Source organism: Lutjanus erythropterus, chromosome 13 (assembly GCF_056507025.1).
Source record: "Lutjanus erythropterus isolate fLutEry1 chromosome 13, fLutEry1.hap2, whole genome shotgun sequence".
Classification (NCBI taxonomy): Eukaryota; Metazoa; Chordata; class Actinopteri; order Lutjaniformes; family Lutjanidae; genus Lutjanus; species Lutjanus erythropterus.
The window spans coordinates 14,380,463-14,400,046 of NC_139329.1; the positions used below are offsets into that span (position 1 = coordinate 14,380,463).

General features: G+C 40.3%; 1 protein-coding gene across 1 annotated transcript in view; it reads left to right on the top strand.

Moving 5' to 3' along the window:
* b4galnt4a (beta-1,4-N-acetyl-galactosaminyl transferase 4a) overlaps nt 1–19,584 on the top strand; it is a 186,680-nt gene that overhangs the window by 134,556 nt on the left and 32,540 nt on the right. The window contains exons 7-8 of the mRNA XM_084734443.1: nt 340–407; nt 18,699–18,777. Coding sequence (XP_084590569.1) covers nt 340–407; nt 18,699–18,777 — 147 coding nt within the window. The remainder of the gene's footprint in view (nt 1–339; nt 408–18,698; nt 18,778–19,584) is intronic.

Below are 19,584 nucleotides of genomic sequence, written 5' to 3' on the forward strand. Positions count from 1 at the left end.
GGACCCAAAATGCAGATTTTGGACAGATTGCAGTTCAAAGAGTTAATGAAAACTGTGTACTAACTAAGTGGTCCGTGGGCAAAATGGTAACTTGCTTTGACTAAAGATGAAGATGAAACTGAAAGTTAAGGAGGGACAGCTAAGAGACTAAACACTATACTGAGGAGGATAGCAAAACTATGACAGTATTGCAGCTTTTACACAAGTAAATGAAACTGAGTAAAACTTATTCCACTGCTCTTCAGATGTACTTCAACGTTTCTTACGCCATTCTTTTCCCCTGCTGGAAGACTTCCCCTCACGCACTCTGATCTGTGTCTCCTGTCTTGTGTGTTGCAGCTGGGCACAGAGTGGACCGCTCCAGGCGAGTTCAGCAAGTTCAGGTCCCAGTCCTCCAAATCTGTGCAGTAAGTACCTGTGACAACCACACACACATTTCTTAATGGCACAGTTATTTCACTCTCAAACCAGTGCAGAGACCGAAAGAAAGCCCTGCTAACATACAACAGCGAGCTTGACAAATACACACCAGCACTGGGGCTTCTCTGAGGACCGGTCTCCTGGCTGTTAGTGGTAAAATGTCTCTCTACCTGTTAAGTAGCAGTCTGTACCCATCAGTCCATTCATATCGGTTCAAAACCTCTTTTATAACATAATTGCTTCAGAAGGCTTGTTGATTGGACACCGGAAAGAATGCATGTATGTATCATTTAACATACAGTATACAGAGTGCTCTCATCAGGCGCCAGAGAGAGGAGGCCTCCCTCTCTAAATGTAAGACGTATTAACCTAATCAGCTCTTCTTAGATTCAACACATCTCTCTCTCTAATTGCTAGGAACTGTTTGCATAAAAGCACCCTTTAGAATGAGCACTGATCTGCAGTTTGCTTCTAAAGTCATTGTTAAGTTGATATGATTATACAGCAGGAGGAGAGGAGATCCTAAGAACGGTGCTTTTATTCCTTTGGGTTCCCACATTTGCCTGATTGGATGAAGCTGTAGAGTGCTTCCTTAAATTATTCAAACATAGGCACGCACACACACACACACAGCCAGTGGTGTTTGTAGCGAAGGTTCAGAATATTTTAGCACTTCTAAACAGTACAAAATGGATGGTGAACTCGCACAGGAAAGAAAGAAAAGCTGTGTTTAGTTATTTACAGTCATGACTCTTTAAAAAGCTGAAACCTGAGGATCATGGAAACTTAAACACTGCTTTCATGGTTCACTAAAAAGACAAGTGGTCAAAGGAGCTTTCTAAGGCTTGATGATGTGATTATTCTAATAATAAGATTAGGATATAATATCAATATATGTATGACAGTGTGTCAAACAGAACCCTCAAAAGCAAGCTTTTGTTTGAATTGCAACCTGTTTAAAATCATCTCTTCATGTATTTGTAGAATGATAACACGATGTGATCATATCATCATGATACAATTCTATCAGAAACCATCTCATATCAGCAGCCCAGAGGGAAACCACCCCAAGTGGGACTGGAGCGAGCATAGAAGGCATACGACTGTTCACTGTTATCCATGCACACATGATGACATACTAGATGATGAAATATACGGTAACATTTTATTTGAAAGGGTGTGCATAAGACTGTCATAATCATGTCATGACACCTGTCATAAACATGAAGGAGTCTTTATGAATGAATGTTGACTGTCTTTTGACTGACTGTAATTAAATGCAGAGATCAAGATGTCTTTGTTGTTAAAACTTGACATTAACCAAGACAACAGAACCTGTCAGTGTTTTTGTCACAGTAACTTTACATTATCAGAGTTAAAAGGTGTAGTTTTATGATTTATCCTGACATTAAACTGGCATGTGTGATTGGTTTTGACATTCTTGATATAAACTAAAGTGGTACCATTTGGGCATGTCATTAAGATGTTATCAAATGTTATGAGGCCACTTTGATGACAGAGTAAAGTACCAAGGTGATTTTCAGTTTACTGGTTGAATTGTTCATGACTCAGGTTGCAGAGCAGCGGTGACAGCAGCAGCCGCAGCAGACAGCAGCAGTATTAATAAAAGTGTGGAGCAGGCGTGTAAATGGATCTCTCAGTTTTGTGGCAGTGAGAGCAGGTGAAAATTCAGCTGACGATCAAATGATATGAATGGTACTAATGACTTCATGGTCCTGACTGAACTCAGAATATTAGCAAAATTTGTGAGATATTAGAGTGATTTAAAAGCCAGCTTTGAAACCATCAGCCTGGTTAATAGTAGTTTTAGTACATTTTACCAATATGCAGCACGCACCCACACACACATGGACCACAGGCCCTGATCCTTCACATCCCACAGACCATTTGTCTGCTGCAGGGTTTTTTTTAAATACAAAGTTTCAGTTTAAATAAACAAAAAACCCATCTAAATACAATTCCCCTGAATGTCTGTTCACAGTGCCACACTATCATACAAAATAAAGATAACTGCATCAAACGATGCATGAGTATTTTAAAATGGAAATGCTATTGTCAAGCTATACTTACTTATTACAGTTAGTAAATGTCAAGACTAAAACACCAAAATAACAAAATGCTTCTAACCTTAATTGTTAGACGAATACTTTCCTGTGATATGAAAAATCCTTCCTTCTGATACACACTCATGTCATGTGCCAGACCATCACACACGTATTCATGTTAACGTCTATATAGTGGTGTTCAAAGAAAGAACAAATGAGATTGAACACCTTTACTGAATGTATGTCTCATACTATAGATGCTGTGTTTTTATTATGGTATTAACTGTTAATTCAGTCTGACTCACTGCATCAGTCTGTGGTCTCATCATGTGTCAAGGCCTCATTGACTGTTTATGTATCATTATGTATCTTTCTGAGAAGGATTATTAAGATGCATAAGAAAATCTTTAATGCTCATTAAAACCATGCGTCTGTTGCACATTCTGCCTTCTTTTGTAAAGGTATACACACACACACATGCACACACACACACACACACATTGTATATAATGAATGAAAAATCATTAATGACATAAGGGGCTGAATGCAGGCCAGGACCCGTTGGCGAGTGTTTATGTTTGACTGTGCGTAGGCTTAACTGTGCCTGGTTAGCACAGCAGGCACATGAGACTACAAGCGAGCACAGAGAGATGACAAGAGATGAAGTAGAGGAAGAATAGAGAGGAGGATGAGGAGGAGGAGGAGGAGGAGGAGGAGGTGGCTCAAAGTTTTTCTATTTTCTCCTGCTGTCTGCCAAGCGTCTTGCATTCTCTGACAATATCAAGACAACAACAGAGTCGCCAGGCGTGGAGGTAGAATATGGCAGCTACATTAAGAAAGTTGTTCCACAGAGAGATTTGGGTGTGACATTGCATGTTTCATGAGCGGTTACTGTGTGTTTCTGGCCGTGTGTTTGTGTGTATGGGTGTGCATATGACTTTTTGTATGTAAGAACTGCAGATGTATAGTTTGGGCGTGCTTTCAGTAATAAAAGTTCCCACTCAAGAAGAGCTGTTGCAGAGAACATGGCTTTGCCCTGTGCTCTCTACAGTTTTAGAAATAAGGGTTTGTAAAAGGTTCCTCCTGAAAGGCTGGGGTTCTATCTAGAACCATTTGCTTCTGGCGAACCTTTTTTTTTTTTTTTGAAGAAAAGGTTTGTAGAGGTAAGACTAAGGGTTCCATTTTTGGAAGAAAGAGTTTTTCAATATTCAAATGTTTACCCATGATTCAAATGGTATTATTTAAATACAGATGTATCTGGACAGCCCACATTTCCCATCATGCTCTGTCTGCTTGACTGAGTAGTTTGTTATTTTATGTTCCAAAATGCAAAATTTAATTTTTGTTGGTGTTATTGTAGGTTATTGGCCAAAGCCTTGGAATATAAAATGGTTCTTGCTAGAACCCTCTGGGTGGATTCTTGATGAAACCAGTGGATTATAAAAAGGGTTCTCTTTAGATCACCCTTGGTGGGTTCTAGATGACAAGCTTGGAATATAAAAAGGTTGTTAGTAAAACCCCCTCAGAAGGTTCTTGTTAGCACCCACAGAGGGTGGAAACTGTTAAGGACAGAACCCCCAGAGTGGGTTCTGGGTGCAGCCGTTACACCGTAGAATGGTTTTCTGTAGAACCTCTCATAGGGGGTTTTGGAAGTAACACAGATGGTTCTAGGTGTAACTATTGTTGTTGGCTTCTAGATAGAATCTTTTCAAAGGGTTCCAGGTAGAACCTCTATGGAAGGTTCTACCACTGACCAAAAGGGGTTCTCCTATGGGGACAAATGGAAGAACCCCATTTAGTTCTAGTTTTCACCTTTATTTGTGAGTGTACCACACTGATCTGATAGAACAGTGATTCTATCACCTGACACACACATCAGTTGTTTCTCTCAAATCTTTTCATGTTTTCTGTCCTGACGTGCAAAGTGTTTCATGATTCCTCTGTCAGATCATGAAATATCACCTCCCACAGATGAAACGGTTGGAAAAGTGATGGGATTTTTACGGGTGGAAGGGGCTAATAACTAAAGCCAAATCTGTTTTTATTTTACAGCTGCACTCTATCTATCACATGCTTTAGGGGAAGTGTGTCAAAGGCATGAAAGTCTACCATAAGATAATTAGGTGAAATCTAGTTTGATGTTCCTGTGTGTGGGTGTGTGTATGAGAACATATTCATAATTTTTGCATGCGAATACATGCCTCTGTGCATTAATGTGCATGTGTTTGTTAAATACCGTGACATTTCAAATCCCTCTCTGCATCTGATGACTTTATTGAAACATCCTGCAGCAAAAGGCTGTTTATTTGTCATCTTCCACATGTTCCTTCTGCCGCACTGCGCGACATGAATCCCTCACACACCATTACACTCGACCTGTTTATAGCAATGCTGAAATGCTCTCAAGCGTGGCAAATTGTGCGTGCAGCAGGATTAATCGTTGCGCATTCATAAAAAGGTATTCTTCAAATTAGATGGGATAGAATTCAAATGAGCAAATTAGCAGTGCAGAACAGAACAAGTTATCATTTTCTAAAAACATTAAATGCATCAAAGTATGTGTACAGCAATAATAATCAGTCATTAGACTGATTTTATCACCTGGTGATTTGAAACATTTGTAAATCAGATAAAATAAAGAAATAACTGAACAAAATGAATTAGGTGTTTCTATAATAGTACACTCAATTTTATAGATAGAGAGGCACTGTGAAAATTATTAGTCATTACCAATGAGGGTACAGCTAGCCCTTGGCAGCGTGATCCTCTTGTGCAATTTGTTATTGAAGAATAAGTTCAGGGCCATTTGAGCCTATTTACAGACTCCATTCTACCACAAAGCTGCAATTTAAAACAGCTTTCACAGTTTATGTGCTACTGTTCCTGGTTATTATCATATTGGGCCCAGGATAGAATGAAATGGGACAGAGCTGAAGTAAAATGGAGCATAAAAGAACGGAGCTGAATGGTGCAGCGCAGAACCAAACAGAGGGCAACTCGTCAGAAATGTAATTGAACAGAGGAGAGCTGAATGAAGCACAACAGACACTCCCACTTTAGCAAGGTTGTTTTTTAGCGCTTTGGACTGCTGTTATTTATACGTCTCGGTTGGTTGGAGCCGTACAGCCGACTGTAGTAGGACTGAGTGAGCAGTGACTAATGGCTGCTGCAGGGTTGAATCATATTGTCAGGGAATGAAACATATTGTTGTTGAGGGGTTCACCAAACACTTCACTCGCCTGTTAGAGGTCTCCACGTTATGCAATCGAAGGCTACTGAAACCAGTAAACATGTATGTACACACACAGCCACACACATTTACGCACACGCGCACGCACGCACACATGAACGCACACACACATGCACGCACGCACATATGCATACACTCTCTTACAAATAAAGGTGCTACTAGAACTATATAGAGTTCTTCAACTTGTCTACATAGGAGAACATTTTTTTTTCTTGGTTCCTTTAAGAAGATTCTACCAGGAACCCAACATAAACTTTTACACCTTAAAGCATGTGTGAAAAGGTTCCACACAGAATCACCTGTGAGAGGTTCTACAGAGAACCCTTCTATGCTTAATGGTTCCACCCAGGACCCTGTCTAGGGGTTCTATCCTTAATTGTTTCCACCTCTTAAGGGTGCTTATAAGGACCCATCCAGGAGGCCCTACTGAGAACCCTTGTATATTCTAAGACAGAGGTTTCCAAAGCGTCGTCCGTGGCCTACTGGTGGGCCCTGACGGCCCTGCAGGTGGTCCTTGAGAGGTCATGAAAAATAAATATATAAAATGTTTTTAGGTTTCAATTTTAGAAGTTTAAAAATACCATAAAATATTTAGGAATATTTTTTAAAAAGTAATCAGAACAAATAAAATAAAGGCCATATGGGATTTAAATGACGTGTTATTCTTTATTTATTTGTTCTAGTTTAACAGATGTTACACCACATTTGGTGACCTGTCACATTAACAGTGGAACATATCTTATTATAAATACGATTAGTCTCTTGTGTTGATCAGAGTTGCAATTAAAGGACACAGAAGGTTTTCAGATTTCAAATTGGGCCAGAATTCAGTACTACATAGTTCTCAGTCTTTTCACGTTTTCAGCAACTAGGTTCTAACATGCATAATGTGTGCAGAAGAAAAACTCCCTTTTTCCTTTGCATGGGCTTCAAGCGTTTTATGTTCCCAACAGACACATTACAAACACTAACAAAAACTAACTTTTGCATTTTGAAACATGAAACAGGGAACTTAAACCACCCAGTCAAGTAGAGTAGGCATGATGGGAAATGTGGGCTGTCCAGATATGTGACATTTAAATAAATAAATAAATAAATACCATTTGAATCATGGGTAAACATTTGAATATTTGAAGGTGAGGATATTTTAACATCTAAGACTTTAACAGTCCTTGAAGAACTCTTTCATCCAAAAATGATTCTTAATGGAACCCTGAGTCTTACAAAGAACCCTTGACAAACCTTTTCTTCAGAAAAGCATTCTTCAGAAGCAAATGGCTCAATGAAGAACCTTAGTCCTTTAGGAAGAACCCTTTTGAAATTCTCATTTCTAGGAGTGCATAGCATATATATATATATAAAATCTGAACACCCTCCAGCTGGCAGTCCCTCTGCGGTTACTCTTTGTCTTGGATGACTGCAACTGGAGCTTTCAGGTGTGCCACCCTCATCGAAATTGCCACATTTTTCCCATCAGCCCCTCATTCTCTCCCTGTCTCTTACTCTCTTTTTATGGCCTTCTCCCTCCATCTCACTTTCTCTGTTGCCATAATGGCAATTACATTTAGGGAGTGAATTTGAAGCTGTAAAAGGGGAAGAGGCAGTAAAGGGTGCATACACTGTGGTGCAAAAAGCATGCAGCAGAGACACATGCTGTTCAAAAACTGACAGAAATTATGGTTTTCCTCATCGACACCTGTGGGGTGTGTCCGTCCTGCTGCCATGTGGTGTGTGAGAGTCCATCCTAGGTGGCAATTTAAATAGATGGGATGGACAGAAAAGTTGGATCAGTACACCTGTTTGGGAGATCTGGTAGCCATCCACACCACCTGGCCCTGACCACCTGGAGGTAATGACTCACAGTATTTAGTGTGTGTGTGTGTGTGTGTGAGAGAGAGAGAGAGAGAGAAAGAGAGGAAGAAATAGTTTTTTAATGTCTTTTAGTTCAGAAGTTTGCTGAATAAAAGATGGAGAGCTTTCGTCCCTCTTGCTGTCTCAAGTGGGACAATATTATCGACACGCACTCAATATCAGCTGATAAAGGCTTTAAAATGAAATATCAGAATATCAGTATCAGCCTGGGATGAACATTTCTCCTGATATGACAAGCAGATAAAACGACGCTTTTATTACATGCAAGTGACACGAATGTCTGCGGTGTGGAAGGTTTTTGAAGTTTCCAAGACAAATAGTCATGTGAGGAGGAACCAAATTGCATTCCCATTATCCCAGTTCATTCATTATCCCAGTTATGAATTTTGAAGAACAAAAAGAAACAGGGCTCAACAAAAAACTCAGTTAGCAGTTGTTTTCTTATTAGGTAAGCATACTGTATGAAGTCCACTACAGGGGAGACTTGATGTTCTCTGCAATAAGGTGAAAAAATAATAAAAACAACAATTTGAAGACCCCACCTTCAACTCTTTTTTGATTCATCATTGACTGTTTTCTTACTGTGGGCCTCTCCTCAGACAAAGCTTGGAAAAAGGCACCCTCTCATCCACCTCACTTTACCTGATTATGTTATTTGATCCCATTTACACTCAACAACTGAACATTTATTAGTTTATAGCTGTGAGAATCTGGGAAAAACCGTAAGGTTCCCCAAAACTACTTCTGATTTATTTAACCAGTGCACACATTTAAACTATTCTTTGTGATCTCCTTTTGATAAGTAATGTACAGTAATAGTTTTTCACCTATATTCACTGACCCTCCTTTGAAAATATTTGGAGCCCCTTCACTTTGAAAACCTCTGGTCTTAATGATAAATAATAATTTGTTGCAGCCCTATTCATCAATGCACAACCAATTGGACTGAAACTCTCGACAAAATTAAGCTGTAAAACACTCTAACTGGACTAAATCAAAAGGCAGAAGTACCAAAAAGCTGCTTCTGTTTGAAGGTACTTGTCACGACTTTTAAAATAATACCTGTCAATTTAAAAGTGCTCCTTTTTTTGTCTAAGTCTTTGTCTCCGCCTCGGATCGTACCTGTGACGTGATCGTTTGGCAGTGCCTGCTAGGTGCTGTCATCGCAGCTTGATGAGTGACAGTGAAGGAGTCAGATGAGGAACCCAGATAACCCCGTCAACGCTGTGTCTGCTCTCTGACACAGCTACTGGAGCCTCAGGCTGTATAGACAACACCAGGGAGATTGACATTTGCTAAAATTCTATAAACTGAACTGCGCTGAGTAGCATACTGAGCTAGTCTGACGCCGTGCTTGACGTCAAGTGTTTCAGAAGTTTTTGAGCAGCTCAGCTTGGGATGTGATTGATAGTGAGTTGAAGATTAGACAGAATATCGTTTGAAAGATTCGGGAGACTAATGAGCGCTGGCTGAATCTGAGGCGAAAGTCAATTAGATGATGACTGTGTTTCTTAAGCGTTAGTGTGCGTCTGCTCCTGTAGACGAGTCCCCATACATGAGAGGATGGTCTGTCAGGATTTTCACCTTCAGGTGTAATGACTAAAATTAAAAAATGGTTGCTTCTGACCTTTGACAGAGGCGTGGTGAGGAGGAAAGGCAAAAGAGGATTCCAAGGTTATCTGGGACGCCACAGCTGGCATTTTGAAGGAGCAGCTTTCAGTTCGCAAACTGCTGGAAATGACATTTACGCCCAATCCTCCACAGACACGTGGGCGTTGATGTGTGTTCTTCCTTTTCTGTGTGAGTTTGTGTGTGCCTTCTTACTTTTAGACCTCTCTTTATTCTTTTAACTTTCACCTCTTCTTCCCTTCCTTCCTCTTATTCCCGTCCATTCCTCGGCTTTTAGCACGCCGCGAACGTTCCCATTTGTTTTCTATACACATGACTTCACAAGAAAACCTCTGAAGGCCGATAACAGTTGGAAGGAGAGAGTTAACTGCGCCTTTCCCAAGCAACAATGAGGGAAACCCAGTGGAGAATGACCAGTTATTTCACTATGGGATCTCTCAGTATCTATAATTGAATCATTTAAGCACTGCTGGCTATTAGCTGGTGCGGAGGCTCAAGCATTTATAGAGAGGAAAGTATAGTACTTGAGCTCATGGCATCATAGGAATACTGATTGAGCGTGGAGACGGGCTGAGTGTTGCACCTGTTCAACAGAAAGCACCTGTTCTGTCTCATAATATGTATGTATTCAGGTGAATGTCTGTATGTTTCTGTCGCTGTGTGTGCACAAATATCCCTGATGGCGTTCGAGTGTGAATACCAACCTTTATACGAACCTCTCTCCACTCAAGGTAATTGGTTGATACACTGTAGCAGTTGAATTAGAATGAAGCTGTTTGCCAGCAAGCTCCAATGACTTCTCTGTCCCACTTTCTTCCCTCAGGCCTTCACTCCACCATCTGTTTCTATGAGTGATGGGTGCCTGCTGAGACACAAATCTATGTTTGAGTGTGTGTGTGTGTGTGTCTCTGGGTGTGTGTAGTAGCTTATGTTTAATCAGAGTGTCTTTGGGGGTGTTGATGCACATCTTCAGAGCTGCGAAAGACTGTCGTAGTAGACATCTGATTGGCAGTAAAGCACGAGTATGGCCAAACGGTAACACAGAGCTCCCTCTGGCCAGACGTGATTAGAGACAGTAATGATGACGGATGGTTAGCTCGGTCTGAGGAGCACGCAGAAATTACATGCTATGCAGCTGGGGAACAGATATGTAAGCTGTCTGTAAGTGACTTAGTGAATATACAGGATGTATGGATATGTCATGACAGGAGTTCAATAGTTAAGCACACATGTTGTAGACACATAACTTATACTAGTACAAATTTGATCTGAGTAGAGGTGAGTTAAAAGACGAGACTAACATCATTGTATCTTTTTCTCATTTTCAGCAATTCCCATCAAATGACCAAACCCAGCTATGCTTAAAGGTGTCAGTATGCTGCTTGTTGGATCATCAGTGTATGATACATAAAACCCAAACAGTCTAGAAATTGTAAACCCATACATAATGACGTGCTTGTCTTGGTTTGGGTTTTCATCAGCAATAACTTTATACAATTCATATACAGCTGAAAGCGAACATGAAACAGTAAAATAAAACAGAGATTCAGTCAGAAGCCACAGAAGTTCTGTGAGATGGACACAGAGAGAGACATCTAAAAATACCTTTTTATGTGTTTTTTTTAGGTGGATTACATAAATAACATAAATTACAATAAGAAGAGAAAACACCTAAAAAAAAAAACCCCTAACCCTAACTAATGGAACAACAAATATGATGGTACGCTTCCCATGACATGTTTGAATGGTGTTCACACCAGAAATTAACCACTCCAGAGACACTTGACAGCAGTCCAAGAGAGTTTGAGTCCGACATTCACACCAACCCAAACGAACCGCACCGGGGGGATGAAGACTCTAAGGTTCATTTTAACCAGACTAAACAAGTCTGGTGTGAGCACAATACCCCACACCTTTCCAGCGTCAGACTTGAGAGGAGGCCTTGACTGACAATTTCTGTAATTTTCTGAGGCCAACAATCTGACATTCGTGCCCAAATTAAAATTGGCCAGGTATGCATGGGTGAGAAAGTAAGCAGGATCTCAACATCTCTCTCAAGCTCTTTTTTTCACTTCACAACAACTTCTGTCACTTCCAGTGTGTGCAGCTGAGTGCAACACTGTGAATGCCTATCTAATAGTGCATGCAACATTATCCCTGTATTTAAATGATTATTACATCTTTTCACCCTGCCTTCAAGTATGCCGGTTCAAAACAGCTTTAAATACTCTTGTCTTTCAACATAGTAATGAATCATGTCGACATAGTAATGAATGGGCTTGGGGCTGAGTGTCTGTGTCTGCTTATTGATTTGTAGTCATAGACACAGCTCTGTGGCACAGAAGAATATCAAGCTTTGGATAAATAGAAAATACTTGTTAGTTGGATAGATTCATTGTTGGTTTTGGTCTTTTCACGGGATTTGTTGACAGTTGGAATAATGTTGCTTCCTCCTTACTTGCTGCTTGCATGTATAGTTGTGTACCTCTATTATTTCTTCTGGTGATAAATGTTGTTAAGTATTGTTTGATCTTGACATAATGTAATAATTTTAGTTCGCTGTGATGAAAAGAGCATATGTTTCTCTGCTCCTCAGCGTTGCACAAATGCACAATCCCCGAGAGAGAAAGGTATTGTGAGATACTATAAATTCTTTCTTCACATGTCCACGCATTCAGACCAGTAGTGTGAGAGGAAAAGGAGTGTTAATACAAAATCAAAGTGAGAAAGGGGTGAAGTAGAGGCGTAGGGAAGAAAAAAAAAGCAATGAAGATAGTAACGCTATAACGCTATATTAGATAATTACATACGGGGGAATTGGACGCTGTAGATAGAGGAAGAAGAGACGGCGCGAGAAGCATTGAAGAGCGGCGGCGGACAAGATACAAGAGAAGAGAAGGAAGAAGAGACGGGGGGATGAAGGAGAGCAGAGGGGGACGAAGTGAAGGGAGGGGATGGAAGAAAGAGGATTTATTGCGGCTGCAGGGAAGAGCAGCGTGATAGCTCTCTGATGGATTAGAGGAATGCATGAGAAATGGAGTGGAGAGGGGCGAGAGCACGAGGGGAGAAAAGTGAAGTTTGTGCGTCTCCTTGGGGCAGCTCTAAACACTGGTATCATTAATGTAGTTGAGAAGGGAGCTCTCGCCGAGCACAGTCTTTTATTTAAAGGCCACCTGTGGGTGTTAGAGAGGGAGAAATCAGACCAGAGAGAGAAAGAGAGAGACGGGGACAGGATGACAGTCAGATAGCATTAATGAGAAATTGAGTTGGAAAAAGAGAGGAGATACTGGAGAAGTAGAATCAGGAAATTGCTGTAGCTGGCGGTGCAGATAGGTGAGATGAAGGGAGGAGAGAAAGAGGACTGGTATAAAGTATACTGCTCACCAGGGTGTGCGTGTCTGTGTGCGTGAGTGCATGTGTCAATCTGTCCCAGCGAGCATTTTCCCATTGAAAAGACATTCTTAGAATGACCATGGACACCGGTGAAAGGACATTCAGCATTGCTTCAAATGTGAACTTTTTTCACTGACTATTAGAAGACATTGATTGGGCGTTCACATTTAGATCATATTTCACTGGGATTTGCAATGGTGACATTTTTCATCCTCTACAATGTGCAAATAATAGCCTATTGTCACTTTGAAGCCTAAAAAAAGAAAATTTCTCAGTTGGAAGACAGAGAAATAAAATGCCTCAAGCAGGCCTTGAACCCAAGTCTCACTGACATATTCCCTGTGTTTAACCCACTGATCTAGTAGCTACAGCAGTAAGTGCAATTTCTTATTTTACATTAAGACTTTATTCATTTTACAATGTCCCGGAAGCTTCTTGTTGGCAGCACACAGCATATATTATTCGCTTTTATTTTCTATGAAACTTTAAAACATTAATACAACTGCACCCTTAAACATGATTTTGAGCTGTAAACTAAATTATATTATTGTACTCTGGTGAAACACATCAATGCTGGTGTTAATATTGAAATTTATTTGAATTCAAAAATTATAAAAATCAGTATTTCATAGGTTGAAAATGGCTCAAGATGCCACTCACTATTTTGAATCATTCTAAGCCTCGCAAGACCAACGCTGAGATAAAATTGACTGTATGGGATTAATCTTCGTCATGAGATTTATATTTCAAAAAGAGCGTTAACGCCCTCTAATCAGAGAGCAGCATGCTAGTGTTCATTTTAAAATATACAGTGATTGAGACTCATCATTCACAGGAGTTTACACTAGTTTTTGCTAACCCTCTAATTGGTATTTTTCAATTTTGGCACCTTTGACAGCTGTAGCTCCATTAGACTGCAAGAGAGAGAGAGAGAGAGAGAGAGAGAGCAGTGTCACTGAGCCACTAGCATTATGGCTAGCTACAACAGGAAAGGGTCACAAATTTTCTTCTAGTGACTGTCAGAGTACGAGTGGACTGTTTCTCCACAGACAGTTTGACAGCGGTGCCCATGGCCGGTAAGCTCTGACTGCTACCTCTTACTAGTGTCCACTTTTTAGCATTTCTCAAAATGATGCAGTGCTCGGGGTTGGAGGAGTGCTTGGAGGGTCGGACCTGGGATGGAGTTACACTTTAAATGTTTTAAAATGATATCTTTGTAGACACACATTCACATTAATCAATATTAAATGAATTATCAGTGATCAACATGTGATATGTTTGTCTGAGATGTTGTAACAGCATTTTAGCTGTTTGAAGAGAGATCTTTGACCAAATATCACTCACTTTTCAACTAGAAATAAACGTTGGAGTCCCAGTTGATGCTCACTGGGAGGTGTTGTGCACCGGCTTTCGTATATTTCTTTAGACAAAACCCACAGACCAACAGATTTCTTCGAGATACTTGTGAAATGAGTTTGTCTCCCAGCAGGAAAACACCTCTCTATATGCCAAATAAATATTTCATAGTTCAAATTCAGCAGTGATGATACACTCTGAATATTGTTTAGCTCTACCAGACCCATCTTGTGTTATCCAACCCAGTCATGCTCCTTTGTCTGTCTCTATCCGTTCAAGCCAATGAAGGGAAACTGGAAACAAAGACTCCAATTAGTCAGGCAATTAGACTCATGTTTTGTGTCCTCTACTCATCCTCTGAGTCACATGCTTAATAGCTATTCTTTCCTCTTCCCATCTCTCATTTGCCCTTCACTTGCTCTTTTATGTTTTTTTTCCCCTCGTCTGGCGTGGCGTTCTGTATGAAATCACGTCTCAGTGATATTCGCTGTATTGTATTTTTCCTTTCAAGATACAGAAAAGCATTTATAATTCCCTCTCTGTTTCTGCTGCTCATTTGCTATTTATCGCTCCTCCTTCATCTTTCTTTCCGCCTGTCTCTCCGTCTCTTCATCTCTTTCAACTGGAGCTCGCCTCGTCATCCATCACAGGAAGACTGGTGTGACCAACGTGCGTACACACACACACACACGTAGACTCATGCAGGTGCAAAACATCTCTATCGTTCCAACCTTGTGGTCCTTTGTTTGTCTTCTTCCTTCTCCATTTTTTTCTCCAGTCTTTCATTTTAATATAATACTGTTGGACGGAATAGATATCTTGAAAAAGTCTTTCAAATGTGTTTACATCTTTCATATTTGTCTCTGATCATCTCTTTATTTGTGCCCATCATGATTCATTTTCTGAAAATCTATCTACTTCACACCAAATTGAAAACAAAAGCAAGACACAGAGAAATGACACAAAGCTTAAAAAAGGAAATAACTATCAGCAGACAACTGCAGACTGCAGACAGTGAATCCCACAGGACTCAACAAATGTCTCACCTCCTCAGTGGAACTAAATTTGCGTGAACCAAATATGAAATTTGTACAAAATTACTTCAATCGCAAAGAGAAATAGACAGGAAATAGCTCAACAAGAACTAGATAAGCATGCGAATAGGACTTGATGTCCTGCTTTCTTCATCTCTGTTTCTCAGTGTGATATGATCCTTTTGTTTGCCTCCATCTTGCTTTGCTATTGTTGATAGGCTTGCTATCTGCGCTGTGTGTGTGTGTGTGTGTGTGTCTATTGTCTTATCTGGCATCTTATAACAGGTAAACAGGTTTGTATTGACTGAGCTGTCACTGCTGAACTTCAGGCTCTTTGAGTTCCTGAGTGTGGCAAGGGACTTGAAGAAAGAGATCCTCAAATATCTACAGATGGCAATAAGTTGAGGATGCATTTTGAGAGTTTCCTGTGTGTATCTCTCACGGTTATTATGTATTTGAAGCGTGCAGTCTGCCCTGTCTGTAGTTGCGCATCAGCCTTTCTCTGAAACACTGTGGCGGCAGACTGCATTCTCTCAACTCTGACATTAGATTATCCCCGGGATGGAGTTGGATTATGGGCTGAAATAGACAATCTAATGAAGGCTCAGGAAATGCACTAATATATCCTAAAACCCATCTACAGCCATTTGCTCAGGGACAGAAACTCAAGGAAATAAAAAAGAAACATTTCACTTTTTACATGTATTATAGTTAAACTGGCGATTGATGATACATTCACCCTCCCTCCTCCAGAGTCTCAGCTGGGAGATGTGCAAAAGCAGCAGATTCACAACATTATGTATGCCATGTATGTTCACTACATCCAATAAACAAAATAAACTCACAGAGTGTCAAGAAATGAAATATTCTCACACCTATTTTCCTTACACCTTCTGAATTCAAATTACTCCCTTTTAACAAACTAAGGCGAGCTTCATTGCCTTGTTAATTCCTCGTAAAACACACAAAACATTGCTGTCAGTTCTTGTTATTATTCTCAATTAAAAATTCCGATTACTCAATTTCATCACATATCCATCATATTAATTAAAGTTTCATCTGATCTAATCTAATTTAATTACTTTTCTGACTGTATTTTGTCTGAGGTGAATGCCGAATAAGATATTATTTCCTGCCTTTACTTTTAAAGTATGGCTCATCTTAAAGTCTGTTATGTTTGAATCATATGGGAAATGGCAAGCAGGGTGCCAAGAGCTGAAAGTGGCACTTAAGTTCGCTGAGTGCCGTTTCAGCAGCTGCACAGAGAGATGTTCCCTATTCATGAGAGAGTGACCTTAGCACACTGTCACTGCTCTCCTGCACCTGCAATGATTTATTGGTTACAGAACGCTGGGCAGCCGGATGGTGCGGCGGCGTTTGTGCACGGGGCAACACGTGACGGTCCCCCTTCAGCCTTTGTCCTTCCCATTCGGCTCGGTCAAGTACTCCAGGAGCGAAAACACACCCGTGCACACACATAGACACTGCAAAATAAGTCTACACTGGAGCTGTAATTTGGCACTCTTTATCGTAAAAGACCAGACCTTTATTACTGGAAGTGCTGAAACTCTGGCCTCTCAAATGGGATTTTTCTGCTTTTCCTCTTTGGGCTTTGCGCAGTGTAGCAACTTTAAAGGGATAGTTTAGATTTTTTTATGTTGGAATTGTATGAATTACTTATTGATTCTCAGTGTATTACCTTCAGTAGATGCCGATCTGCATGACCCCAGTTAGGAGAAGCAGAGAGGAGTACTAGCATGGAGGCCAAGCAACAAACTGCTGTGGACAGGTCCAGCATTAAAATGCATTTAGCCTCTTAAAAAAAAGTCCACCTAAAAAAAAATCACTATCAGTTAGAGTGTACAGTAATTTTAGAATATTTTCACTGTCTTACTTTGCTGTGACTGTCCTTTCTGGCCGGAAACTGCTGTTAAAGAAGCTGAATATCACTCTCTCCGAACCAACCAAACTCCATAGGTGAAATCATTTACTCCACAGAACACAGGAGTTGCTGGTCTACCACTGATCCACTTCAAAAAATACGAACTATCCCTTTAAATTGTCACCTTGAAGTATAGCAGCTGTCACTGTTGTCATTATGTACATTAAAATATTAAATTCTTTTAAACTCAAAAACTTGCACATACTTTCTAGAACAAGGATATCACTGTGCAACAAAAGTTTCTCTGTCTGTTTGCTTGTCTGTGTTTTCGTGTTATCTCCCATTTTTTGCGGGGCTATTTTCAATTCAAAACACAGACTTCATCAAAGAAGATGAGCTTGTGTTTGTTTCGAGAGACAAACAGGAGACAGGAGAGAGAAAGGGGACCATCACAGAGAGAGAAAAGAGGCGCGGGAAAACAGAAACAAAGGCATAAAATGAACTGAAAAAAGAGCAAGCCGTCACTTATCTCCGTGAATCAGAGCACATGAATATGTAGGAGCTAAATGACTCCAAAGTTCAGAGTAGCAAATGTTTCACAAATTACCAGGCTACGGCAAACAGAATTAACATGATCTTGTTTACAGGAATTAGGTTTTCAAACATGCTGTAGCATTTTATCCTCACAGCTTATAGCTTTCATTTAATTTCTCTTTCATTTAAGGCTCATGCTTTAACAAACGGTGCATTTATACACTGCATACATGCAAACATGATTTTATTCACTACCCAGCAGTGTGTGTGTGTGTGTGTGTGTGTGTGTGTGTGTGTGTGTGTGTGTGTGTGTGTGTATTCAGCTATGACTTTATGTGTGTGTTTTGAGAGCTAATGATGTGTGGAGCAGTGCTCGGGTGTCTCTCATTCAGCAGCAGATGCTGGCCTATTACCCGAGATGTGTTTTTGATAAGAATAAAGCAATGTTGCTCGCTGTGTGTGGTTCATCAAAGCAGGGAATAACATAGCGACCTTTACTCAGTCTAACCAGGAGTTCTAGAGAAATACTGGAGCCTGTATAAGTGTAAAATGTTGATTTATGTGGAGCATCGATTTTCTCCCTCACAGACTCCGAAGGAGTGTTTTATTCAGCACCCAAGGCTGATAATATCCTGGCTCACAGCTGTCTTCTTTACCATCTTGCCTGTAGCACCGAGTTATATTCTAGGCTGATTAACCTGTTTACACTCAGGTCTAAAGTGACATGTGCTTTTATGACTGTTTTGTGCAAACTGTTACCTTATTTCACTGCAGTCTCATTAAATCCTGTCATACCTTTAGTGTTTGGCAACCCTGAGTAACTCAGAGTTGTGTTTCTGCACTCTTAGAATAAAGGTGCTATCTAAATCCATAAAGGGTTTTTTGGCTTGTTCCCGTAGGAGACCCCATTTTGGTTTCTTGTAGAACCTTTTATAAAGGTTTCATTTGGAACCCATTCAGACAGTTCTACTTAGAACCCAACATAAAGGGTTATACCTACAACCATCTATAAAAGGTGTCACCCAGAACCTCCTATGAGAGGTTCTACAGAGAATGCTTCCTAAAGAACCCCTTCTTCAAAAAAGGGTTCTGGGTAGAACCTTATTTCTGTGGTAGTTCTCCACATAATAAATGTCAGTATGTTACCAGTTTGAGAAAGATCCTGAGGTGGAAGGAGCTGCAGTGTCTTATTATAGAAGGATTCTTATTTTTTTGTGTCATCAGTATCAAATATCTAACAATAGCTCTCTCTCTCCCCGCAGCTTAATCTCGTCTAGACAATACTACTTTGAGATCCTCCACAAGCAGGATGACAAGGGCTCGGATCACGTGGAGGTTGGGGTGAGTGGACTCATCCAATCATGGAAACACATTTCCTCTATTCTGCCTCTCTATCTACATGTCTTTTTCCCTAATGGTCATTGCATTTATCTTCATCTCGCTGACTCTTAGCATATGAAAATACTTTCACCTGTCTTGAGAAACCCTTCACCTTTTGGCAGGACAATGTAGTTTAGTTTTATTAGCACCATGAAAATACACTATATACAACAAATATAAAGAACAGTAGTTGCAGTGTAGGACAGGAATGATTTGATGTAGAGTTGTGTGAGGTACTTATTGATAGAGTATCACATACAGTAGATCCCAGCTGCCGGTCAGCATGCCCCTGTTTTGGGGCTTTGATCTGCTGTTGACAGGGTCAGCAGCAGAATGGAATTTACCCACTTAAAAAAGGCCCACCTAAAAAAAGCAATATCATTCAAGTGAACTCTATATTTAGAAAATTTTCTCCACTTTACCTTGCTGTCAGACAGCCTTTTCTGACTGGAAACCGTTGTTATATAGGTGAAAAATCACACTCTCCTCACCAACTAAACTCCACGGGTGAAATCAGTCATTTTACCTTGCAGAACACAAGATTACCACTGCCTTGATTGGTCATGATATTTTTGTTATTCTGCAACTTCTGTAACTCCGAACTGTTATTTTAAACCACTGAAGTCACACAATGACACTGACTAACTGACGGGTCAAGGCAGATGCAGACCAGCAGCTCCTGTGTTCTGTGACGTAGAATTACTGATTTTGCTCAAGGGGTCTGGTTGGTTTGGAGAGAGTGACATATGTCTTGTATAACAGCGGTTT